A 28,000-nucleotide genomic window follows, 5' to 3' on the forward strand; every position below is an offset into this window, starting at 1 on the left:
TCCCTTAAAAAGACAAGGAAGAAAACAACTGACACTATGTAAAAAACACAGCAAAATATTTTATTGAAAATTATTTTCATATTTTTATACATTATATTTCATGTCATATTTTACATAGCATTATAAAAAGTCGTTGATACAATAATCTTATCATCGTCATTCCTATAATCTCGATGCTTGTCACGTTAACGCGACAAAGCAAACATAATCGACGCGTATCGCATTTGTCGACTGTTCGCACGTGTGGCGATAAATTTTCGTGCAGCGCGTGTTCTAGGAAGTACTTTCCAGGGCACGTTTAACAAGGGTGCAAGCGAATTGTGGTAGGCCCGATAACAGACAAGCACGGGATACGTTAAGTTTCAAAACAAGTACGATCGTAAAAGTTTACCAACTTCGAGCCGGTTTCGACGCGGTTGGCGATGGTGGCGGCGAAACCGGCATTAAATATGAATCATAAAAGAAGCATAAAGATAATTGTATGCTAATAGGGCAAGCGTATGCGCCGCGTCGTCCACAATGGCTCAGCGTCTCCCGTTATTACCTATGTATCTGCTTTACAATGAATACCTATGTGCTCGTATAGTCGCGACACGATACAACGTCGATGTTAACCAATTTCGTGCGATTAACTTTGCCGCAACTATCTACCACATTGTGCCCGGGAAATACATATATACTACTTAAATTAAAGATCACTCATTCGTTCTTCGTGGCCGCCGTTCGCCAATGCTCGTCACGTTTAGCAATTATTTGTGATCTCATCGCCGTTATCTTCGTACTTTTGGCGGTGAGAAGACTTGAACGCTCGGAACGTAAAATAGGGAATACAATTTTAATAGTGTTTCACGGAATCATTCTTACTGGCATTTAAAATCGTTTGATTTATTGCGTACGTTTAAATTTCGTTTTCCTATGGCAGCGCCTTAAACTTTTGTTACAGACATGCGAATGTCGAAATGAAATGTAACTAAAATTATTTCTTGATATTAAAAAAATTTGTACAATCTTGTTAGATATTCGAGGGTTTCCCCTTTTCTTTTCTTTCCTTTTCTCCCGTTCACAGTATGTACTTCTCTTTGAATTTTTGATAGGGAACAGACAGCGAGGAACTAATATACAGAGGCAATTTTTACGATGTAATATCGCAGACATTCTGTACGTCATAATAATGCTTCGCCTTGCCTGTAATACTTTAGAGAAGCATAGCACGATCTCTTTGAAGCTCGCAAAACTTTAAATCTTTAAACAGTGTACGCGAACTCATTAAAAGTTCTTTCTCAGAAAGGATAAAACGGGATGTATTGACGAAGTTGGTTTAGAAATACAATGAGTTTGCGAACATCGGGTGCTGGTTTGCGGCCAATTCTTTTTATCTACTGATGCAAGTAAAATAAGAGCTTGACAGGCATTGCAGGAAGATGATCCGCAAAAAAAAAGAAAAAAAAGAAAAATTTTTCATGTCAAGATGATGTTCTTTTCTCAAGTTATCTAAAAAATATCACGGTTGCGCATATTTAAGAAAACGATATTTTAATAGAGAATGCGTTTGGCATTTATCCAAGATTTTCCATTAGTAAAATGCAATCTCTCCGCTGCTAGGAACTTTGCGAATTAAATATCACAACGCGTGTTATTTGCTGCACGTGAAGTAAACTTTTTCCCTTCATCGACCCTAATTCTACAAACGGAAACGAGGCACGCGGAAGTGAGTCTTTGGAACTTTCAAAAATGTCTGATAAAAAGAAAAAAGGTAGTCGTTAGACTACTTTTCAGGGCGTACTTGACCGATCTGGTGTGTATGGACTCGCGGGCTGATCGAATTTATTATTTGGAACCAAATCGACGCCGCGCTTTTGCGACGCCGAGGAGTGCAGCGGAGCAAAGCGAGGAAAATAAGACGAGCGCCGGGACTGCGGTGGATAGCTTTTCAGGAGGTCGTGAATCGGCAACGGTGAGGAGGATCTCCTTGACCGCTTGCTAGCTCTCATAGAGTAGATCGTCCCCGAGAGCTTTTACGGGTTTTGACGAAAGCGCACCGTCACGATGTGTAAACCATGAGAGACCGTTCGACGATTCTACGAATCTCACCCTCTCCCGGGAAAGATGGAATCGAAGGGGACGGGGATGGGATTCGACTGAAAGGCGAATCCTTTTTACGAGCTCGGATACATACGCCCGAAGGTCGAAAGGAACGAGAGCTACTCGATGCGCTGGTCCCGAGATCTTTTGCGCGCCTCGCTGCAGTCTCATTGCAGAGTCACGAGAATCCGAGGCAAGCAGCGAAACGCTTTTCGATTTTTCCGAAAACCGCATACCAGAGCGACTTTTACCCCTCTCGAGTATTGCCACTTCGCTCGTATCGTCTCTAATGTAAAGCATTGTAATCTAAATATGGATAAGGCAAGATGCACGCGGGCTTTATTCACGATACCAAGATAAATATGTAATACGTGTATGTACCCATGTTGCGTACATTCGGTGTCATCGGTCTGGAATCGTCGATGATATATACAAAATTCAAATCAAATTTGTAAACGTAAAACATATGGGACGAAGAGAGCAGTTTTCCCTTTTATCAGTTTCAATCCTATTCCGTTTTAATTTGTGAAAGTTTGCCGTTAATATCAGAACAATTAAATGCAATCTGATGATATAGAATCAAAATACCAGATCGAACGGTCATTGTACAATCTTAACTCAATAACTTTTCCACAGCAGCACGTGGAAGACCTTGATATGTTGGTCAAGGTGGTCCACCGATGCTCTCGCAATACTCTACACGAAATATTCCAATGTCATTCTCTCTTCTCCGGACATTCGCCCGCCCTATCTTTCGAGGGCACTCATGCCGAGCCATAGAGTACTTCCACGTGTGTAGCACACAATACACGCGCGAGAAATCGATTCGCCATTAGAGGATTCGAATTCGACATTCCCGACAATTTCTGACCGAACGAATTGAAGTTTCGATCGAGTCATTGTTGCTTTCGATTGACCGAGGAGTGATTTCCATCGAACTCTACATCCTTTAGCCGATCGAGTCATCAGGTAGACCGCAAGTGATCAGAGGTGAGGAGGTCAAAGTAGGACGGACTTTGACGCGCGGCTCGTTTGATGGTGGTATGTAAGAGATAATTGATGACGTTACGGTTCATTGCTGACCTCACTGTTACCCGACGCAGACAAATATTGACAGCTTCCGATCACAAAGCGGTGGACAGTATCCTTTGTACGCGTCCCACGCACCGCTGCTTGATGTCTGCTCGGTTTTCCTATCGAACCGCTGAGCTCGTGGGTAAATCAACGTCCGCGTTCGACGTGCATGTCGACTTTCCTAAATTAAAGCGTCCCGGCCCGCTCGTCCGTTCGCATGGGCCGTACGTAAATTCATCCCTTTTTCTCCCTTTTCGTTTGACTTTTTGATACAAAAAGTACCTCTTTCGGTGCTTCTTTTATGGCCGAGCACTTTCATACCTCAATTGGGATTTAAAAACAATCGATTTAGACAGATCGCATCGACCGAAAAGGATAAAATATATCCACGCGAAAAAAGTTCGGTGAGATCGGTAAAAGCTAACGCGAGGAAAAAGATCGACGTGATTTGTAAACGTTCAATTTGTATACGTCAACAAAGTGCCGACAAAGGGAAAACCGCGAAATTAATTAGTCGCGACAACGATACAATTCTCGAATGCGGATACGCGTCAAAGGGATCGTGCAGTGATTTCAGAACGCGATGTAAGTTGCCTCCTCGCCGCGATCAAAGAGCTTTGACTGAGGAGGAATGAGAGTCCGGTGAACATAGTTCCGAGGAACATAGTTTCGCGAAGGTCTGTGTCTGCATTGTTCGTCTTCGTCCAGTCAATGGGACTGTTCGTGTGTTAAGCTTGTAGGAGGTTTCCTACGATGTATAACTCGCACCATTTAGCAAAAATTTAATTTGCGATATGCAATAAATAAATAACAAGCGATAAGTATATAGAAGAAACAGGGGGAATAAACGAAAAACAATTTATGCATGTTATGTCTATCAACAGAAGTTATGTCTATAATAATAATTAAAAAAATTTTCATACGATTAAATTAAATATAAATCACATACAATATTGACAGTTCGATAGATATAAATAATTTTGAATTTCCTAAACTGTGTGGACATTGTGATGAATATCTACATATTTTAAATTGGCTAAGTGTAAATAAATTCGTACGTACACACGGATCAGTAATCTACTGACAGATGTATGTACGAATCGACATTGGAATTATTGCCATTCAATCGCCATGTCAACCATTGTACTTGTTTTAATTAAATCTATGTATTTTCGTATTTCTATCAGTCGTTATCTCACCCATCCGTGGACAGATCCTTGCAAGTCTGGACCCAAGTGTACTGTTGCGGAGGCAATCGAACGTTCCTTTCAAAGGGTACGTTCATGCCTGCAAACCGGTTAGTAACAAGTTTCGCAAAATTCAGTTAGGCGATCTACATGGCTCGCGGCGAATCATCTGCTCGTTTCGAAGTCCGGGACGTTAATGTTCTTCTGATCCGCGTAATCGTTCGATCTAGAAGTTGCCGCTCCCTATCGACGCCGGCGCTCGTGTTGTGCTGATAGCGGCAGTTTAGAAGTTTCGCGACGGCGGCCGGGCCTTTCAGGCAAACTCCTTCATCTCGGATTCGAGCTTGTTGATTACCCATTGCAACCCTTGTCGACCCTTAAACAAAAATAAAATATTACTTGCAATACGCAAAGAAGCGTACGTGATTGCGAAGATGCCATTGCAGTGTCATTTATAAATTTTTATGAAATGCGCAAGTGCATCACCACACATTTTATGAAATATTTTTTATGACAAATCTTCGATACCGTATTGAAAAAAAAGCGTCAATAGCATGCGTAGAAAAATTTCTCAGAAATCTGCATGTTTCCCAAGAGATTTCATCTCTCTGTTTATTCGATCGTAAAAAAACTTGGTTTCCTAAACGTTAGAACACATCACGATTCGTATTATCGGAATGATAAATATAAAAATAATTTTACAAATAATAACAATATTCGATCTCGTCAAATTTTAAATTGTAAATTCACTCTAAATTTCTTACAGTGAAATCTCACTCCAAGAAAGTGAAAATACAATCACCTTTGAAAAAAAGTGAAAATATTTCACTTCTTGAAAGTTTTCACTCTTTTTCAAGAAGTGAAATATTTTCACTTTTATTTAAAAAATAGTTGTATTTTCATTTTCTTGGAATAAGATTTCATTGCAAGAAATTTAGAGTGTTGCATATACTATATGCAAGAGAGATTTCTTAACAATAAGAGATCACTTACTTTGTTCGCGTTGAAGGAGATTTTTGAAGCTAAGAGATCCTCCATGTAGTTAGTCAGTGGTACTCCTCGGACGGTGACCACCGCTTCTTGTGTGAGTAACGTCTTGGTGGGATCTTCCGGATGGGGCGTATATTTGACAGCTTCGTCTACAGCGATATAATTACCGAAAGTTAACTGCAAAAAAACAAGAATAATTTATCTGATCAATGTGAATACCGTGGAACATTCTACACGTAATAGTCAAGTAAATATGGAGGCTCTCCATATTTTCATTCGTTAACTAAAACACAGAGCTGATTCGCATCAAATATTACGCGTATAATGGAGGTAATACGGTTGTATAGATCTCCGACTTTGATAAGACGCGTGACTTGCGTTATCAAATCTATCATACCGTAAGAAATATATGTACATCGCCTAATACATATTCGCGCCGCAGTATACTCGTATCAGGAATTTCAGTCATTTATATCGATCACTGCAACTTGGGAAGTTAGCAACCCTCGGGGTAGATGGACAGTTCGAATTATCGAGATGGAACGTCACGAAAGTGACGTAGACATCCTTGAATAATCAATGCCACTAAACAAACAAACGAATCGGCCATAGCTCCCATCGCGGAGAAAAAAAAAACATCCAACGCGCGCTTCCACTTCCGTCTCTTCCATTACGCTATATTTTTCCCTCGCTTTTTTCCCGTTCTATTTCGGATTATTCGATATGAATATTTCTGAGCTATTTTTACGATTATTTTTTTAAATCTCTCTTTTTAAATAACTCATACGCGATATTTATATATAGCGAGCGTCCAAATTGATTTTTCGATTGCCCATTATATGATATAAATTTTAATTAACAAGATTATATCGAGAGATAGAATTATTTTTTTATTTTCTTCAACTTTAGTTTTCTTCTGTATTATAAATATCATATCGCCCTATTTGATATTCATGAACATCGAAAACTCAAATATACTCTGTTTGTACGAAGGCAGTATTGGCACAACATTTTGCGATATCGGGCTGCGGCGAAAACTAAACCGAGTTTGCGAAAGGACCACGACTATATAATGCAACCCCACGTCGAATGACCGTAATATTGTATACATATATTGCGATCTCACATCAATGCGTAGTGCGGGCGTGTTAGGAACCGAACATGTACCTATGCAGATCCAATGTATACGGTATGCTGCGACTAATCGAATACATAGAGAAACGTGGAGTATAACAAAACCGGGGGGAGTAGCACGCGTTGGAAGACCATCTCGAATTCATTACAGTGCGCCAGTGCGTAAACACGCGACGCGAAAGCGACAAACAGCACTCTGCGAAGCGATGTGCGGTGTGCTTTTGTTGCAGCACGGCATACCGTTGGTACGAAGCACCGTTAGAGTGCAGGGTGCGTCGCGTTGTCATCGCGCGCGGATTTGTTTCCCGCCGCGAGAGAAACAATCACCCACGCTGCTTGCACGACGATGGGCGAGAGGCGGGAGGGAGGGGTTGGAAGAGCGCGAGAGGATTGAAAACTAGCGCGGCAACTGAGCCAGCCTCGCCTCGAGCCAGTCACCCCGAGGCCTAAAGTTTAATCTGTGTCGCTGTCATAGAATTTGTACTAGCTGAAACGTATTTGCTGTTGGTACCATACAGCTTTCGCCACTGTAAATTTGCGGCTGGAAAATCGTGCTTTCGATCTCTTGTATCCACGGCGCGGGTGTATCTTTTAGGCGCTGTTCAATTCGAAAATCATATAACCCGGATGGTTATTTACCACTTTTGCTACGACAATCTAATCCCTTAAAGCCGTATCTTAGACAGTACACGGAAAGCTAAATGAAACCTACACGAGCAAGTGAAATGCGAATGAAAATTCATTTAGGGAATTTCTCCTTCGGCATAGTTTTAATTAGTAAAGTTTGAATCAACACTCCTCTAGGTACTACAGGTAAATGAATATGTACGTATTCTGTATCAGATTAATAAAAATGAAGATATGTAAAAAAAAATAATTATAATTTTTTCCTCAGGATAAAAATGGACTTTAAAATGGCTCTAAAGTGGGCCCTAACATCCACGTGTGGTCTCACAACATGTGAACAAGAGGTCAGCAGAGATGCACGTCATTATGAGCTTCGGACGAGCGCCATCGTGGCATAGCACGCCGTGGGGTGGAACAATTGAATCGCAGGGGCGCAATACGTTTCACGAGGAAATTAACGCCCGCGGCACATTGTGGGTCCGCGACTATTCCAGATATAGAATGGTGCGGTGTTGTACTCTATGGACTCTGCCATATTGGCAATCAGTGAAGCTGACTGTGTTACACCGCGGTCAACTCGCCGTCCAACTTCGCTTCGCGGCACGGCGGTTTCCAAAGCCGTGACTCACGGACGTGAAAGAAGAAACGAAAAATTAACATTACGCCCGCGAGCTGCTGCACATTTCATGGAGTTCACGGTCGGCGAGTCAAGAACAAAGACGTCGATTAAATCCGAAGGAAATGAAATTCGCTAGTATATAAACGCTGCGCGTGTTACATCGCTACCATCCATGTGCCATATCACTGTAGTAAAATTCATGGAATTATATCGACGAAGACGATCCTGAATGTCGGGAGCCTGAATTTCATAACGATCTTACGCGTTGCGATCTTACGGTATAGAAAATTATTACTCAGGAAATGTATACCCTAGTTACGATATGTTAAGAGACTTCTCTATTTGTAATACAATAAATGTAGAACATAGATTACGTATCATGTATTACGATACGTAAATATTGTACATTTAAAAAACGTGAAATGTATGAAGATACAATAAAACGCAGCAATTATCAGCGGAAAATGAGAAGGATATTAAATTTCGCTATTTAGTATATATTTAATATATTTCTTAAGAATTTCGAATATTATATATTTGAAGTAAACTACGTTATACTCCAGGTCACGAAGTGTGGTGGAACACGAAGAAAAGCGAGGCTCGTAGCAATTGAAGAGCTGTTACTAAAGTACACGACTGGTTATCTAAATAAGATATTGTTATTGAAGCTCTCACTGCACCGCGCCGCAACGGCAAGCTCGCCAATACGAAATACTAGTATTGTTGTTGCCAGTATTGTGCTGTGTCCTTAATTTTCTCTCACGAAAAGGACATTTCATTTGCGCGGGGTACGTTCTACTATATTTCCCTAATAACATTCAATTTAAATATTTCGCTATATATATATATTTCAATATAATTATTTCAATAATTTAAACGAAACTGTATTCCGAAAGCCGAAACATTAATTAATCATCGCTCTCGCGAAAACAATATGCTTGTTATTCGTTAGTTACTGGAAATGCTCCTTCAAGCATTTAAAACTGCAAAGATATCGTCTTGCTTTTTGGAAACTGTCTGATAAAATTCAATAGGACTTACTGCTGCACAGAGAATTTATGCACGAAAGAAGGATGAGCGTTTTAACGGTGAGAAAAAGATAAATGGAAAGAAGCGTAATTGGCGAGACGAGAGATTCCATTGTCATGTCTGTGACGGGATGTATACTCTTGCTGGAGTGAATTTTTTAACCGCGGCGCGAAAAACGCTTCGCTTAATACAAGATAGAATTACGGCAATCCGCAGCATTATATCAAAGAGCAGTCGCTTCTCTCCTTCCTTCGGCTCCTGTTCCAATTCGGCCTCTTTCATGCGAACGGTAACTAACTGCACGAAACAGAAATCGCTGTAGCTTTTGATTTTCGAAATGTCCCGGCGAGTGACGTATGTAAATAGTTTTTTGCGCAGATTGAAAATTGTAAGCCTTTAAGCACGCATTTACATGCCATAGCTGCGAGAATTTTTTTACGAATATAAACGGATAATAAAGTAACGAATGATTGAAACGCACGTTGCAAATATATATATGTGAATATATATATATATATATTCTATTCGCCGATTCGTCATGCATTTTTTTTTTTACGCGGATTATCACTTTTCGTAAAAATTCCTGTGTCAGATGTTAATAGCGGTCGTGCTACACCGCAAACGCGAAATCCGACAATCGTGTTTAATCCCTAGCGGATCTCCACGGAACAACCGTGTTTCTCAGTGCTGATATAAATTCTTTACACGATGAATATTCAACGAAGTTTATTCACAGTTCGCGCAACGTCCTTTGAACAACAGTCCTAGCTCTCTCTCTCTCTCTCTCTCTCTCTAGCTCTCTCGTCATCGAGTATCATCAACGTCTCAGAGTTGCAAACGAAGAAAAAAGATTGTTATAAGCCGCAAAAAGGGTGCATCCCAGCGTAGAATGGACGAGATTTAATCGTATCAAGCCAATCGATCGATCGTCCCCCGTCAGCTGCGAATCTGTCGTTGACGCCGAAAGTAATTAATTTCGGCCTCTTTTTCCAGCACGACCGCGAAGAGCAGTGGTGCATCGTCGTATTGGCGGATGCAAGCGACGTTACGCGATGCCGCGGGTGCATCGGGCTAATTGAAAATTTTTCTCGTCAGTCGCGCGTCGAAACCGATGTTTGCCAATCGCTCGACCTCTCTGTGCCAAAACCCCCTCGTTTGCTTTCCATTTATCGGCGGACGTTGCAACGTGGCCGCGCCCGATGACGCATCAACCGATAGACGAGGTATCTCGGACGATTTCTGAATAGCTACTTCGAAAGCATCCTATCGATTTGCAGCGGTAAACTAGCGAAATGAGCATTTTATATTGTACGAATACAATGTACCAACTAAATTATAACACAGGAATGAGAACAGTAATATTGTAAAATAAACAGAAATTCAGTTTTTTCGTTTAAAAACTGATGATCTTCGTTTAAAAAAAAAACTGATGTCTTTTTTAAATAATCTAGGTAAATCGAAATACTTTTCATCATACGTTCTATATTAAGCGTTCAAAGATGCATTATTTTTTTACTCTGAAAGAACGATTTTATTAAGGTATCTAAAAATTTAATTAGATACAGATCTAAAAATTTTGAAGCATGAAAACTTAAACGTTGATAATAATTGATAATAAAAACATTCTAATAAATAGTTTAAGCGTTTTATATACCTTGTTACTTTAAAGATCCAAATAAAATTATTTTCAGATCTGTAGTTAAATTTTTAGATATTTCAGCAAAACCGTTCTTTCTGTATATATATATATATTTATATATAAGATAAATAATATATAATAAAGAAGAGTAAACTAATTTTTCACGTCGAAATATTATCGTTGTTTACATATAACGTACATATCTATTTTCTCGCGGAAGGCAGAGAAATGTTGACTTAAATTTTCGTAATTAAAATCTTGTTTAAAAGAGAGGTTCCCTGATCGTTACTAGGCACAGCGTGCTCTTTACTTCCCGATCAAATTCCTATGATTCCGTTTTACCCTTCGGTATTAGCAACGGAGAATGGAAGACTGTAGAGAGTAGGGAAAGCCGTTGTGTGAAGTGCAGGCTCTCCTTCAGCGCGCACTCGCGAGTAATTAGCATCGCCGCATAATTGAGAGGACTTTGCGGATTTGGCTGCGCAGGCTGCATTGTTCAGACCCGGTGTGTTCGCAATTCGCCCATACCATCCGATGCCTCGAGAGGGTTTCGCGGCCGGAAGCCCAAATCTGCTGGGCGGCACATACAACCCAGACTCGACCCCGATGCAGTTCGGTCGTTTCCTGTGCGCGCGGTAATCACCGATTTCAGCAGATTTCCACGTGTTGCTGACAAATCGGTATTAGACCGTGTAACAACTTCTAACAGCTCGTTTTCATCCTCAAATTAATGAAACACATAAATAATTAACCGTACACTTCGTTCGCTTACTGTATTTGCATTTTCTAACAAAATCCTATCATTTCGTGGAAAAAAATTCAGACACGTTTTTGACACTCTATAATTCAACCGGGGCTTTGAAAATCCAAGCGAATTTTCAATTTACAAGTATTCTGCTTCAAATTCGGACTGTACAAAAAATGAAAAACATTTCGGGTCATGTACTGTAAAATCGTATTCTTGAATGTTGAAAGAGTGTGTTGGATTTTTTTCACATTTTTAGAGCTCAAAAACCCTTTGAAAAATCAAACACCAACAATCTAGTTGGACTAAAAAGTGGGGAAAAAAAAAAGTTAGACCACGAAAGGTTAATTCAATCAAAATGATGCCCTTCATATCTAAAGATAAATTGTTCAGTAATATTTTACTAGTATTTGGGATAACCGAGTATTTGGAATATCGTTCGAAATCTCCAAATAAAATTAACCGACCGAATGATTAAATGGACACAAAGCCGCGAGACAAACGCGAGCGGCCCATCCATCACTCTAACTAAAGCGACGCGCTTATAAAATCCCGCGGTGTCACGCCGGCGATTCGGAAGAAAATCGGAGCCCATCGAATCCAGATGATTTAAACGCGCGTCACCGAAGGGGTTAATACGCATCGGTTCCCCGCCAGTCACGGGGGTGGGCTTTCACGGAATCCCGCAAAAACAGAGATCCAGTAAATCAATCAAGCACGCCTGCGTGTAAGCAGGGATCGCAATACGTTGCCGAGCACGAAGGAAACCGGAACGATATTTTAGCGGCAACGGCTCGTGTGTATTCTCCGCTAACGATCCCTCTTCCCGCGCCACGCCGCGCCGCCTTCGTTGTTGCACGAATTTCGTGCGCGAGCGCGAAAACACCACGAGATGGAAGAACGAAGAGAGAAGGGTTAGCGCGACGGTGGCGAAGAGGATGCTCGACCACTCGCCATCGAGGACGAAAATTAATAACGGACGCGCGCGTATCGGCGATGTATCCCCAGCTCGTATTCGCGGACTCCCCGTGGATTTCGGTGATAGAGGACCCTCCGACGGTGAGTGAAACGGGGGCGAAAAGGGACGACAGAGGATGGCAGGCGAGAGAGGGTGTTGCTGGACGCACGAGCGACTGAATTATTATATACGTGCGGTCCTCTAAATCATAAAAACAACAAATTGCACGCGGTTCAACGCGCCCCATAGCGTCGTATCGCACGAAGGCCGGCGGGGACCATCGCCGTGTCTCGCACGCCTCTCGCAGCTCGCAGTCACGTACACACATTCGGAGGTATTTATACGGATTCGGAGCGGCGGCAGCGCCAACACTTTTCGCACCGATTGAAATATAGAGACGGGGCGGAAGGGCGAATGGGTGGGTTTAATGAAAAATGGTAACTTCAACCTCGCGTCCTGGAATGAGCTTACCGGACTTGTACAGTTGTTGATCCCCTTTAACCCCATCGTCCGATACCAGCTGTCGTCTCGGACGGGCCGAAATACACATCCCTTTCTCGCAATCCGCTTTCGATTCGTTTGTCTTTATTCTGCGAAATCTAATTGATATACGCTGGGATACAACTTCTCGTTATTGTATTAGACATTAACTGTGCTGTATTTTGCACGCAGACTACAATCGCGGTCTACGTTTAATATAGTGAATGCTATAGCGATATCTGCATTATATTCGTGGCTAACTAACATTATGTCCAGCTGAGAATTCTAAATCATTAATTACAACTTGATTTCACTTGCACACTGTTCAATTCATAACGTCAAAATTATATCCAGTTTTTTATTTCTAAAAGTTTGAGAACAATTTGGATTCCTTAAACAATTCAATATGAGGATAAATGAGAACTATTAGAAATTTTTATTTTTAATCATTTTTAGATTGCTGATTCAACGTTTTACGTCGTTAATTTAACTAAAACAATGAAATAAAACAATTTAATTCAAGAAAATTAAGTTTAACTCAAATTTAATTTATTATTTACTAAGTGCACACATTAATATAGATGTTGTTTATTTTAAAACTAATCACAGAAATAAATCGATTTATATTTTGACATAAAAGGAAGTTAAAAGTAAAACAAAATATTATTTACATTATAATATATATAACTGAAGCAATTGGATTTTTGCTCCTTTAATATTTAACAATATCTACAATTTCTTATGTGTGAAGAGATTTGGATATAATATTACTAACGTTTGCCGGTATTACTGCTTGTATGTAAGCACGATATGTTAAGCCATGGCGACCCAAGATGTCCCATCTGCGCGAGCAATGCGAGAAAAGGATGAATGGGTTTAAACAAGGTGCGTATCCGCGATTAACGGCAAATAGACACGCGCTACATGCGGTCGGTTTCCACTGCTCGCCTGTTCATTCTATAATCTGATAATATCCGACCGGTAGCAACGGGAAAATATTTCACCGTTTTTACGCCGTCGCTTATATTCACTATGAAACAATGACACCCGCGAATTCCCGCGAGGCGCCAAGGGATACCCCGTATTGCTGTAAATTAACAATATGCAATTTTATAGCGATGCAATATTTGCGATGCCCAGACAGCGCAGTACGATATTTTCATTAGTACGAGCGGACCGACGCTTCAAACACCTTGCTCGTAATTACCGCCAGTGCCGTGTAACTCAGTAAAAAAAAAAATAACGTTTTTTTTTTCAATGTTCTCGTAACAGTGTATCATCGCGGTTACATCGCGCAGCAATGTATCGTAACCGGACCGCAAAAACGATGACTTTGACAAGCTACATGAAAATAGCTGTGTCGTGACTTTTTACCATTCACACGCGACGCAATAATGTTTATCTGTATGTGTCAATCCAAATGTCAACGCGGAAGAACTTCAAATTCCATTTACATAATTGGATTTTTTACGCAATTAGCTCACCATCAGTAATCTGTTTATCTAACAAAATAAGATTTGCTCGTCCATAACGTATAACAACTTGATAAGAAACTATTATATAATTGTAAGATTAAATTTATTGAATATATTTAACACAAAAAGAGATAATTAAATGTAAAATTTATAAACAACAAATTCCAGACTCGTATTCGCTAACATTATCGAATTCCAATTTGTTACCGATTATTGTTATATATTATGTAATTGAAGCGATCATTATTCCATAATAGCGAGTTCCATAAACTTCATAAAAGAAACCTATAGGAGAAATCGACGATCGTTACGAAAATTCATCGTTACGAATGATAAATATCTTGACAATCATGTGCGATTCAGTTACGCGGATTAATAAGCAATTGCGAAAGTAATCTCTTAGAGATAACGCCGACTTACAGAAATCGGCGCGCAGAAATCCGTCAAACCTTCTCCGTGCATGTAAACGGCAACTCAATTATTCCGGGCCGTGATCGTGATCGTCTTAATATTCGCGTGTACCATAGTATAATCCTCGCGGACGATATCCAGCTATCCCATTATGTTCAGTCCTGTAACGCGATGCACATGTACGATGCGTGTACTTAGGATCAATGACACAACGGCAGCATTTCATGGTATGCAACGTATGCGCAATAGAACCCTATCCGGCAAGGGGACTAAATTGCTAAAGATATATCCCTTTCCCCCGAGAGGAGAGAGGATTCGACTGGGACTAGTTACACTTTAGCTGGACTCGACCAAGCTCACGTTGAGCCGCACATCATCCATCGCGATCTCCTCACACGAGTGCACGAGTAACGTGCGTATAACATGCGTGTACGCCTGTCTACATGACATGCGTATTAGGAAACACGCAAACTCATCCCGAGAGGATTGCTCAATTCCAGTTCGAATTCATATCTAATGCGACAAATGCATTTTATAGATTACCACGGTTAGCGATCGTCATAAGAATTATCTTTCGCAAGATATGAATGTATATTTTAAAAAATGAGATATATACTGATTAAAATAAAAAAAATATCTATTTATATAAAAATTTTTTTCTTATGTAATTTATTATTGTTAAATTATAATATATTAAATAAAAAATGGCTTTTCCAATTAATCGATTAATGAAAAATAACTTCGAAGTTTATTTTGATAATAAATTTAATTAAAAATATTAATTAATTGGTGTTTGATTTTAATAAATATTATGAATCAGTAGATAATAACATTTTCATATGTTATTTTCTCATTTCTTTAAAACATAAAGAAATGACAAAATAATATGAAAATATTATCTATACTGATTCATAATATTTATCAAAATCAAACACCAATTAATTAATATTTAATTAAATTTATTATCAAAATAAACACCTCAAAGTTATTTTTTATTAATCGATTAATTGGAAAAGCTATTCTTATACAATTTAATAATAATAAATCATATTAAAAAAATTTTCATATAAATAGATATTTTTTTATTTAATCATATATCTCATTTTCATCAATATATTCAAATACAATATTATATTTATTAATTTATTTAAATTAAAAAATTTTTTAATATTATATTAAATTTTATAATATAAAATTTTTTAATTAAAGTTTTAGAATTTAATTTGAATTAAAAAATTTCGATTAAAAAAATTGTTTTATTTTGATGAGTAGATAGTAGGTGTGATGTGGTATATGCGGGTATGCGCGCGCGCCCACACACACACACACACACTTCTCTATTGCACAAAATTTAAAATCATGATTTGAGATTATAATCTGTAGAAAAATGTAGCAAAAGAATAAATAACACGAGCGTGTGTTCTGTATGATAAATTTGTGATATCGCACAATGTAAATATCCCTAAAACATGCATCTTCTACTGAGATACAACTGGTGTTTCCCAAGAAAGTTTCCTGTAGTGTTTATTTTAACGTGAATTTAACTCCTCAAAGCGTGCGGTGCGTTGCATACAACAGAAATCTTGGAGACACGCTGGCAAATGAACAAGTACATTCCAAGGAATTCGACCGCAAGCTTAATTGCAGAGACGTTTCTCGTTGAGGAAGATAGCACGAACAAGAAAGATGATTCTCTCGCAAGGAAGATGGAGTCGAAATGCAGCGAGAGGTCTCATTCGCGGTATCAACTGCAGCGTATTGCTCGCAGCATTTCCCCGGTGACGTAACATGCACGCCGGAATTTTCCTTAAATCAACTTCCTTTCTCATTTCGCAATTGTTGAATACTTCGCGTAATGTGTGCACGATAACATATTTCACCGTCTTACACCGTCTTACACTCATGGGACGGCCGTGCGTATATTATACGTGACGCATATCAGTGTGAATAAAGGTGGCAAGATTGCACCCCGTAAAACGATCGATGAGCGGATAAAGGCGAATTTATTGCGGTGGCACGATGTCTGCGGTATTCACCTTCGTATTCGAAACGGAATCGATCATATGCGACTGCATCCTCCTGCGTTGTATACGGCTTTCCGCATTAATACTTTAGACGCTCCACGATTTGTCTTTGCCCGCTGTATGCCGGTTTGCACGCGGCACAATAGCGGTACACTGTTTGCCGCTTTTATGCAATTTAATGCATCACCCTTTATGTCCCGATATGTGTCTGGGTTCAGAGAAATAACGCGGTCCGCCGTTCCACTTCGCTACATAAATATCAAAAAATGGCGAATCTATTAGCCACTTTACGTAAACGATCGCCATCTATATCTCTACTTCTAGTATTTCTACTTCTATTTCTCTTCGTATCAATGGAATATATAATTCATTTCGTTCATACTCTTATCATCAGTCATCGATAGGCATTACGAACAATGAATTATCCGTTAAAGTATCATGCATATAGCTAATGGAATTGCTATGCCGACCTTCGCAAGGCGATTTACTCTCATTCGATCATCCTATTCAGTCATCCCATCAGCTATTCGCGTGAGTGCATCGCTCAAGCGCCGATTACCCCCTCGCTTGCAAAAGCACCCTCTCGTACGAATTAACCAGAATCGGAGCGTGCGAATACGATCGTTCGAGTACATAATGTACTCGCGTGGATACATACGGAATCTCGATAGATATAAAAGGTCGACGTAACAGCTCCTCCGTATAGACGTGAGAAGGGGAGGTTTCTCCTCCTTTTGCTTTAAGCCACCTGCGGATCGTTCATCATACCAGTAATGCATCTACCATCCCACGCCGTTTCTCTTGGTCTCTTTTCCGTCGACGGGGGATGATCTTCGACGCGAATGGGAGAGCCGCGACGCGACCAATGCCGCGTCCCCCACCCCTTTTACCTCCCTTGGCATATCCCACCGCCGTTTCCCTGACACCCTACCTGATATACCCCGCGCCGAGAAGCTCCCCGAGCTATGCAACCCCCCCGGTAATGTGCGCATCAATAACCTATCATATCCAACCTTCTGGATGCGGTGGTGGCGTGCATCAGCTCCCTCCCCCTTCAACACCGTTCACTCTTCTCATCTCTTCCCCTCCCTTCTTTCCCGCTTTCAGACGCGTCGATCTCTTCGAACTTGCAGCTAGATACTTTTCCTGAGGGTCTTTACTATGCATACTCCTTGGAACGGATGTTATGTAAATCAGGGCTCGAAAATCGTTTTCTGATAGCGGCTCGGAAAAAAATCCGGTGATTTTGCGTCGGCGCACCTCTATCTGAGACGTGTTGCATGTACGAACTGCGTTGAGATCGTGAACTTTTTTTTTTTTTATTGTAATCCGCGTATTACGAAGCGGTATTGAAAAATATTAAATTTCCAAGTGACTTTTCCAGGCACGAACGCGGCATGAAAAACTTTAACGCAATTTGACAAACTTGCCTGTTACAAAGCGAGCCAAGAATAGCAATTCGCCTCGACAAACTTTTAACTATCCACGGGATATGAAAAAAAAGAAAGAATAATGAGAAAAGTAATTTTGTGATCTATTATATATATATATATATATATATATATATATATATATAAGTGTGTATAATATATATTCGTTATGATTTTCGTTGTATTATGATACCTAAATTTTAATTTAATACAGTATATTAACTAAAAGAACATGTTGAAAAAAATCTGTAACTATTTTCTCGCAATTTCTTTTTCCTAAAGCTTTGAAAGAAGCAAATCGGAGAAACAATAAAATGCAATTTTACCGTTATGCATGATGTAATACATATCATAAAAATCATATGTAATTTAGACATTAATAATTCACATAATTTATGTAACAGAAAACAATAAATTGGCGCAATAATTTTAAACCATTACAAAATGCAGTCCATTTATTCATAACATTTTCATCATTTTGCCATCGAAATATGTAAAGAGAAACAGCATTACGAGAAGAATGCTTTTATTACGCGCTAATGGAGCAACCGCTCAGCATTCTCTCTTTCTTTCCGGACGACACTTTATTAAAGTGCCATTTCGCAACAGGGACCGCGATGCATTCGCAATTTCGTTATGGTCGAAAAATCGCCCAAAAATGCTCACTTCGTTATCGCAGAAACGAGGAACCATGCGCGATGCGATCGTCGATGCGTTTCGACGTGACGCTTCCGTTGATAACCGACCACCGAGATGAATATTATTTCTGGTAGTACACGCGTCTACGGTAAAATTATTAATATTATCACTTACACTCGCTAATTTCAAAATTCAAAGTAACTTAAAAAAAATATTAAAAACAAAAATAATCAGTAATATCTAATATCTTTCCAGCAACAATAATTATGCAATTACAATACAAGCCCGGTTAAATTCTCAATATTTTTTCGCACGTATTTCTCGTGTTTAATAATATCTAATATAACAGCTTGAGACCAGGTTGCGAAATCGAACACCAATGCTACCAGAAAGTCATTTCAGCATATGATGCTGTTCCGCATCTAATTTTAGAATTGCAATTGAATCCAAATGTCGCGACGTATTCGTATCGAATACGCAATTATGAATAAATTTGCAGGGAAAGCACCTCTTCTCCGATAAAAGTTGTCCATTAAAAAATTCAATCAAATCCGCGTGACAGATATATACAATTCTAATTAAGCGAAGCAAGCACATTGCTGATGGATATTTCGGATCCACGTTAGTCTATGCATACCGGAAATATGATCGGAGATATTGGATTACGTTTAGAAATATCGTTTTTGTGGACAGCGTGTGAATGCTGTCACGTCACACAATGAGACAGCGGTTTATGCGAGAGAAAATTTTCATTTTTGCAATCTAAGCCATTCTTTTAACATAGAATATCTAAAACTATTTTTATATCAATTATATACGTTGAGAAACCTTTTTTATGAATAACAAATCAAACGTCACATCGACGCCATATTCATTTTTAAAAATATACAGCTATATTATTTCGTGATCTAAAAATTTCTCATAAATTGTACAATACAATTGTACAATGCACGAAAAAGTATAACGGTTTCTCAACCCATTTTTGAACAAAGAATAAATACTTACATTATGCGTCCTGAGGATCATTTGTTTATTCACAGGATCGACCTCGCTGCGCTCGCTGGCATAACACAAGTTCGCGTAGCCGATTAACTGTAAAAATAAAAGAAATGTGTGTTCGCATGATAAGCCTTGGCACTAAGAACGTAAAAGTCCTTTCCGTGTCAAAAAAAAATTTCGAATCATTTAAATGTAGTTCTGGTGAGAATTGGCTGGCAAACTGCTAAAAACCGATTCGGTCACCGATAAAAATCTCGGAAGTGCTATAGACAAGCACTTCCGGTTTCAAACTTTCCGCGTTGAATTTAACGATAAAGCCTTCCAAACTTCAATGGCATGTTTCAGTCTTTGAGAGCTACTTCGGCTCGATTTCACGACTTTTCACATAGCGTGCTCAGTAGAGTGAAAAAAGAAATGCAATAAAATCGTAATTCATCAATATTTATCATAATGTAATATGATTAATAATGATGTAATAGATTAAATAAAATTAGCTGAGAATTAATGTATGACAATATCTTGTTGCTTTCAATAGCATGTCATCCTATGGTTCAATAATCCATCAAATAAAAACATTTCTCATTACATTATGTAATATACATATACAGGGTTGGCCATATTCGACGGAAAGATGTTTTTTTTTTCAATCATGGGAAAGAGATGTTAGATCGAGTAACGACGTTTCCCACGATTGAAAAAAAAAACATCTTTCCGTCGAATATGGCCAACCCTGTATATTATAATTATTCAATTATTTCACCAACTATTATTGATATATTACTGATATATTACTGATATATTACTGATATATTATTTATATATTGTAGGTAGTATTAATAAGACATTATTTTCAGAAATTATAGTAACATTCACGTTCAATCAGGAAAGTAACAACGGGCCTTTATGAAAATACACTATGTACTCGTATCAGCATGTTATACGTACACAAGGCGAATTAAACAAACAAAGCAACATTTACACGAATAGCGTTGGACTCTATAGAAAGCGATAAGCGATTATTAATTGGTTCTACGTCAGAAGGCGCGCGCGGTAATTAATTTAACCACCTATAGCGGACGTTTGCATTATTCTGTTCTCACAGTTACGTGGGAAGCATAACAAACACCCTAAATTTATGATACCGTTTATTTAATCGTTGTAAAAAAATATATCTGAGTCCTCGATCTCGATAAAACTGCAAACCTATAAAAAATCATCAATCATAACGAACTGACACTTTTTCACGAAAAGACACTGGGCCGAAAGGGATTAATCATAAAATATTGTCAAATAAAAATAAGAGTCATCCTAGTGACAAACGATCAATCAATCAATTTTATCTCGTATTGAAATTTTTTACGCACGTTGACAGTACAGTTTAACGCTTCGACAGTCGTTTGCACCTACGGACAATCGTTAGAAATAATCTCGGCAATAAATAATTAAATAATCAAAAGTATTAAACCTGAGACACAATTGAAAAGCATAGGCAAAAAATAGAAATATGGACAGATTTTAACTTTCTTATCAGAATTATTAAATTTCAACTTATCACACACAGAAAGTTAAACGAAGAAAAGTAATCACTCAATTTACTTTCTTTCTTTTAAGTAACACTTATTTTTAACAAAAAATATTTTCTTGATAATAATCTTAAAATATACTTAGTACAAATTTTAAAAAACTTAATATGTATTCAAAACAAGAATTGACTCGAAGAAAAATATTTTATATAATAAGCAAATCAAATTTGTTTTAATTGAATCTTTAAGTATTAAATTTTTCTCTTTCAAAATATATTTTGAATAAGTTTGATGCTTGTGAGGAACTTATGATAAATTTGTGACTGAACTTATGACAAATTTGTGATCTTTTGAAATATTTGAAATAATTTTTATGTGCATTATGCATTTTTTTGTATACGAAAATCATGTAATATAAAGCGGGATAATTTGAATAAATTAACAAAAACTTTTTTTTGCAATAGTATTGGTGCAATAATGTATATTTATATATTTAATTAATGCAAATTAAAAAATGCATACACTATACGACTTCAATCTTTTATACAACTTAAAAATTTCTATTAATCTTTCAAATTATCCCGCTTTATCTCATGCCACAGTTTCTGATAAATTGAAATCTTATTCCTTCTTCTTTACTTATGTTTTTCAGTGTGTCTCAAGCTTAAATATGTCAACAATTTTTAAGTCGTCTATTCTGCCCGAAAAGAAATATAACGCCACTCTCCGTAAGTTTCCGTGGCGACGCGATATTAATAACAAATTAGCATGAGTAATTAGGTAATTAGAAAGACGCTAATTAGACTGGCACGCTAAGTACACTTTAATTATTGTTCCTCGCCGATTAATTATGCATATTCTAATTAGTCGCTCGAATAAACCGGCCTGCTTATACGAACCCTCCACCAATTTAAGCGTTTCGCGCAAACGGATGCGATAAGTGAACTTTTCTCGCGTACTTTTTTTCCAGAGCGTTTCGTTGTCGAGTGCATCCGCTAATTACTCGGATAGCACGATGGCAAGTGCAGCATTGAGGGTGTAACGTTAAAAATGGTGCCGACGAAAGTGTTGCGGTCAAAATGGTCCTTCGCACTTTTCCCCTGTTAAATAGTTTCTAGCGTATCTAAATACTGCAAGTTCCTGTATACAGAATATTCTATCAACAAAACTATCATATTCGATCCCATTTGCTCAATACATACACACAAACATATATATATATATATATCCATGTCACTTCAAAACTTTTAAACAATGACCTGAATATTGATGTCCTAGAAAGGTCTCTTTTTATAATGTTTTAATTTAAATTGTATTTGCTTTTCATATTATTCAAAAATTTGATAGCTTTATCCTAATTCTTAATCTTTAAAAATTGACAAGAACAAAGGATTCTTAATTTCAAAAATAATATAAAGAATATATAGGACATATAGGAGTCAAATTTAAAATTGTAAATGTATTTATTTTTGTTTAATTAACGACAAAGTATTATATTTTCTATCAGAATTTTCACGTTTTATAAGTTTTAAATTTGACTCTTATATGCCCTGTATAATCTTTATATTGTTAATCTTTAATTATTATGTTTGCAACTCTTAATTATTTAGTATAGATATACCTATAACGATGAATAATGTTACAAGAAGAAAACAGAACATATAAAGATGAAATTCCTCATTAATCTCGTCAATTATTTTGACAGGCTTTTAGATCTTTTCGTAAAATAAATCTCTCATACGAATTCTTATCGTCGGCCATGTATTGGACAATCTCTTTATCTCCACCATTCCTTGAACAGCTTATATGTGATACTATGAGTCGAGCCACTCGAACGAGCGGTTGCACAACGAAACGGCCCGGAGAAATGGCCGAGCTTATAGAAAATCTGACGAGAGGAAGAGATTCGCCGAGCCGAAAGGGATTCGACGCCCCGGAATCTCCAGTATTCCGGCGAAGGCACCGTGGGATAGCGAAGGATTGGGAATCCGGGAGAACAGAGAGAGTTGCCCGAGTATTCCAGAAGGCAGGCGCGTCTAGCTGGACGATTGCCAAACGGCGTAACATTGAGCGTGCTCATTATGAAAGTTGATGTTAGTGCGGATTGTTGTTTTGCAATTCCCCGAGTCCCCGGCACCTTCTTTTTGCGCATGTTTGTCGAAAGTTTCGAATTTCCGGGTCTCCGCATTGCCACGGCGGAGATTGCTAGACTGGGGTAGTGAATAGCACAAGGTTTTTGCCGACACGCCACGGGCGAAAGAGGTGAATGATTCTGTTACGTTGCTTCATAGATTGATTTCTTGTCGCTTGCCGGGAGAGATCAGTGCAACGTCAATTTTACTGTGCGAACGACCGTGAAAAAGCTGTGCCAACCGATAAAATTACACATCAAGGTGCAATATCATTCAACTTTTTTACGAATAACAGAAATAGAAAGTCTCTACAGCGATATCGTTTCTAAGAAATTATTATGCTGCATTAATACTACTCTATTAACATATCTAAAATATATAAAATGATAGGAATTAATTGATGAAGTTTTTCAAAAAAGGACTCTCCATGTAAAACATTTATACACCCAGTACATTCAATCTAATAATAATAAGCTAGAAGCCAAGTTATACATATAATATGAAGTAAAATTCATCATAAATTACTAAATATTTACATTTCGATCTAAAATATCTCTATGTGTCACGTTAAAAACAACTTTTTTCACAAGATTTCATTTAAAATCAAACATCAACTGACGTGTTGATTGCCGACCATAAATAGCAAATCAAACATATAATAATATCTTCCGCTGCGTTCGAAGTTCATCTTTTCATCAAAATATCGAGAAATTTCAAGGATAAACATAAATATACTATATCTTTTTCACGTTAAAACTAAACTCTCAAAATATACAAATAATATTAGACCCTTTATTTTCTGAAGCTTCCCAGACATGTCTAAAAGACGTCATAAAAACATCATAAAGACATCTTTTAAAATATACCTGTCTGAAAGATATCTAAAGAAATTTTCTAGACAATGCGTATTATCTAAATTATCTTAATTTAAAGGCACACACAGAAATAGTGGCGTAATTTTAAAATTTAAATTCCTTTAAGACATTTATTTTGGAGTTGTTTTAGTAAGAAAACATTAGAAATTAAGAAATAAGAAATTTATATTAAAAAATACAAATGAACATAATTTTATACCAAAAAGAAATCAATTGATAAAATCTAAAACTATCCATTGTAATTGTAAGTTATTTTCTTCGCATGTAGCATTAGTATGTAGCATTAGTTCAAGTTTATAGCAATAGTATAGTTACATGATTTTGCGCGTGAAGAAAAAAAAAATAAATTGTAAAGGTCTTTAAGTAATTGGTGCGAGTCAATAACTTATTCAAGCGTTACTGGCAGCGACATCGAGTCACAAAGGTCTCAAGAAGGTCGCTCGTGAAGAATTCGTACATAAATGAAACAGTTTTACCGGCACACCACGAGAGTGCGCCGAAAAAAATCGATAAACTGAGTTGTAGATAAGTTCCACAGTTATGACCGATTCATTGTTAGAGAATTTATGACTCAAGTTATAAGCTGGAGACAATTACATGTATTTACATATCATGCAGATCTATATACAGATCTTTTCATTACAATCTCATCATATTTGAAAATAAAGACATGATGCAATTCAAAGAATAAAAATAAAAATAAAATTCATATATATAATTAATACAAAAGAAGCAAAGAAAGAATAACTAACGCTAAAATTCATGTTTTTATTTCACTCCTTTATATTAATTGAAAAAAGCTGTCGATAAGTTCTCTCTCGCAAAGTTACCATTCGCTCACTCTGTGTATCTCAATCAGTAAAGTCGATTTAAACGGTGACCTTGTAGCAGGTCGATGCCCATGTGACGACGTACTATACTGAATAACAGATTGGAATGTTCTTTATAATAGCACGGCTGATACTTAGGCTTTTTATACAGTGTTTTATTTGACGCGCTGAAGTATCTTAAAATGAGATATATATATGTATATGAGATATATGTGCGTACGATTGAAAATAATAAATTTCTGATGAAAATGTTAAATAAAAAATTAGTTGCTTATTGCAAAATGCATAATTTTCTAATAAACAACTATGTATTTTCTTTTATCAATTAATTCATCTCATTATTCTGTGTATAAAGGTAGTTATTAAGATATAATTATTAAAAAATGAATAGTTTACGAGATATTTAATATTTCATATCAAATATATGCCAGAATAATGTATAAAATAACTCGAAAACTATTGATTTTTTTTATATCTCTACCTTAATATTTTTATATGTAGAATAATTAGAAGAATATATATATATATATATATATATACACTTTCATGTTATGTAAAAAAAAATTATGTAAAAATAATTCCATTTAAAAAAAGAAGACGTGGATCTTTATCTTTTTGACGTCTTCATTTAGAAAAAAATATGACTAAAATATGTCCTCTTCGAAACCTTTCTGAAACTCTTTTCTATCCCATGTCTCATTTTCGAGATATTTTAATGTATTAATACGAACATTCTATTAAGTAACCTAAAGTAAATTATGTTATCTAAAGATTAAAGGTTACCAGAGATTCATCAATGAAATTCATCCATGAATGTTTTGGCTAACTATACATGTGCAAATAAGCCTTAATGTAATTTTCCGTCACAAACAGATTCTTTACCGAGTCGTGTAATTAGGATATAATCTTTCCTTGTTAATTGTTAACTAGTATGGTTGAATCCAAATAATTACGGATTAAATTACAACAAAAATGTTTTTTAATAGTAGATTTGTCCGATTTCGAATTTTGAATGTATAATATCTACATCGATAGATATATATATATATATATATATATATATATATATATATATATATATATATATAAGACATGAGATATACAAATGAAGATTTTTATTGTACGATCCTCACTATCGATTAAGTCCATTCGAAATTTGATTCATTATAAAAATATATAATTATTGTGGGATAAAAAATACTTCTAAATGAATTACGAAAGTAACTCTCAATAATTAGCCTCTCAATTATTAGCTCGAAAACCCTGTTTTCTAAAAAGACAAGATAAATCTTTGAATCAAAGATCGTTAGATCGTAATTAAAAAGCACAAGATCTTTCACATTATGAAACACTGTAGCATTTTCTGTACTCTAGTACATTCTACATTAATTGTAGAATGTACTAGAATGTGCTAATATTTCATTTGTCATACGACAAAGTTTTCAAATGTATTGATTGACTACAAAATCAAGGATTTCTGAAAACTTGAGAACTTCTCTATTCTACAGTCAATTAAAACGCTCATTGAAAAATTTGTCATTCATCAAACGAAATATTATCTGCATCTATAGAAAATCATACTCTGGTTGTGAACTTTTTTAGAACTATATACATGACTAGAATTATATATAATATCGGCTTGATATATCCACTTGATACCTAGATAATATTTCGTAAAAAGACACGTGATAGCTACATGTAACTACTGGTAGTGACATCATGTTCGCGTCACCATCGTCAAGGTCAACAATAGTAGTTTGAAATGTTACGAATGACATCGAAATAAATTAAATTATCGAAATCAAATAAAAAAAATAGCAAAAAATGTATCTTCAAATATTATATAACAAAAAATATTTCTTACATTTTTATATAAAAAAATATCTTATTATATTTAATATTTAAAGATATATTCTCATATATTTTCTATATCATATAAATATTATGTTATATACATATAAAAATTTGTTATACGAAAATAACTTCGCCGTATAATTTACTCTAATATTATTTGTAAAAATAAAAAAATTTCCAATTATTCATTTCGCAACTGCAATACGGACGGTACCGATTAAAGGTTAGAGTTGGAGGTAAGGTTAGACCTAGGTATGCTAAAGTCTAAAGCGATATTGAACGCGCGCCAATGTGACAGCACGTGGGAAAGTTATAGACATACCGCTTGTGTCCATTTAGGAAAGCCCCATTGGGTAGAAACGACGAGTCTGTGGGTACGGAGAACACCATTGATCACTTCTCTGTTGATGACATCCGCTCCAATTACCGAAGGCACCATAGGATTTGGATACTTTCTCCATGCAGCCTGTGCTACTGTCTCCCAAGGATGACTGCAAAATAAAATGATTGTCCTTATTATCAAAGAAGACTCGCGTCAATACAATTCCTAAAAATTTATTTGACGAAATTATCCTCTAGTTAGGAGAAAGCGAAAAGAGAAAATACTTCTAAATTTAGGTTAAGTCAAGTTAGCTATAACAGATGTAAACGGGCTGTCCTGATCTTCCTTTTGAGCACAAAATATTTGCGAATTTTTGAAAATTAATTGAAAAGAATAGATAAAACCAGATTGGCTCCTTAAAGCCCTTTGTATTTTGGAGATAACCCACATTCATTATTAGGTTACGATAAGAAATAGGTGTCGATAAGAAATTCACTTTTAAAACTGTAGAAGTATAATGAGAACGTTGTGTAACGAGAACGTGTGTTGCATTGCGATTTTTACACGATATAAAATCTGAAATTTGGAATACCTGACGAATTATACGAGGACAATTGCGTCAAGTAACGGAGCACAATGTACTAGCGAAGTACTTATTCCTGTAGAGCTACATTTTATACTCACTCAAAGGTATGCTCTGACGTCCAGATTTTCATAGCGTTATGGATAGGGCGAACGACACTGCATGTAGGGTGGACACCGTAATTTAACGTGCGACACGTGAGCGGAATAGGCTGTCGCGATATCGGGCGTCCTCCGTTCGTCGAGCCGTCTTTGAAGATGTGTGATGTAAGTGGAAATAATCGCTTTCGTGACGACAATGTACTCTATTTGCCCCGTCGATAACAACGTCAAGCCAATA

At 37.0% G+C, this 28,000-nt stretch overlaps 1 protein-coding gene across 1 annotated transcript; it reads right to left on the reverse strand.

Annotated features, from left to right (window-relative positions):
- Positions 1-39: 39 nt before the first annotated feature.
- slmo (PRELI domain containing slowmo) lies at positions 40-27,999 on the reverse strand. The gene is made up of 5 exons (XM_011065018.2): positions 27,763-27,999; positions 27,079-27,247; positions 19,549-19,635; positions 5,337-5,510; positions 40-4,719 (listed from the first exon to the last, which is right to left on the reverse strand). The coding sequence occupies exons 1-5, from the start codon at positions 27,792-27,794 to the stop codon at positions 4,657-4,659; spliced, it is 525 nt and encodes a 174-aa protein (XP_011063320.1). The 5' UTR covers positions 27,795-27,999; the 3' UTR covers positions 40-4,656.
- Position 28,000: the final 1 nt, after the last annotated feature.

Source organism: Acromyrmex echinatior, chromosome 5 (genome assembly GCF_024713525.1).
Source record: "Acromyrmex echinatior isolate Ae372 chromosome 5, ASM2471352v2, whole genome shotgun sequence".
NCBI lineage: Eukaryota > Metazoa > Arthropoda > Insecta > Hymenoptera > Formicidae > Acromyrmex > Acromyrmex echinatior.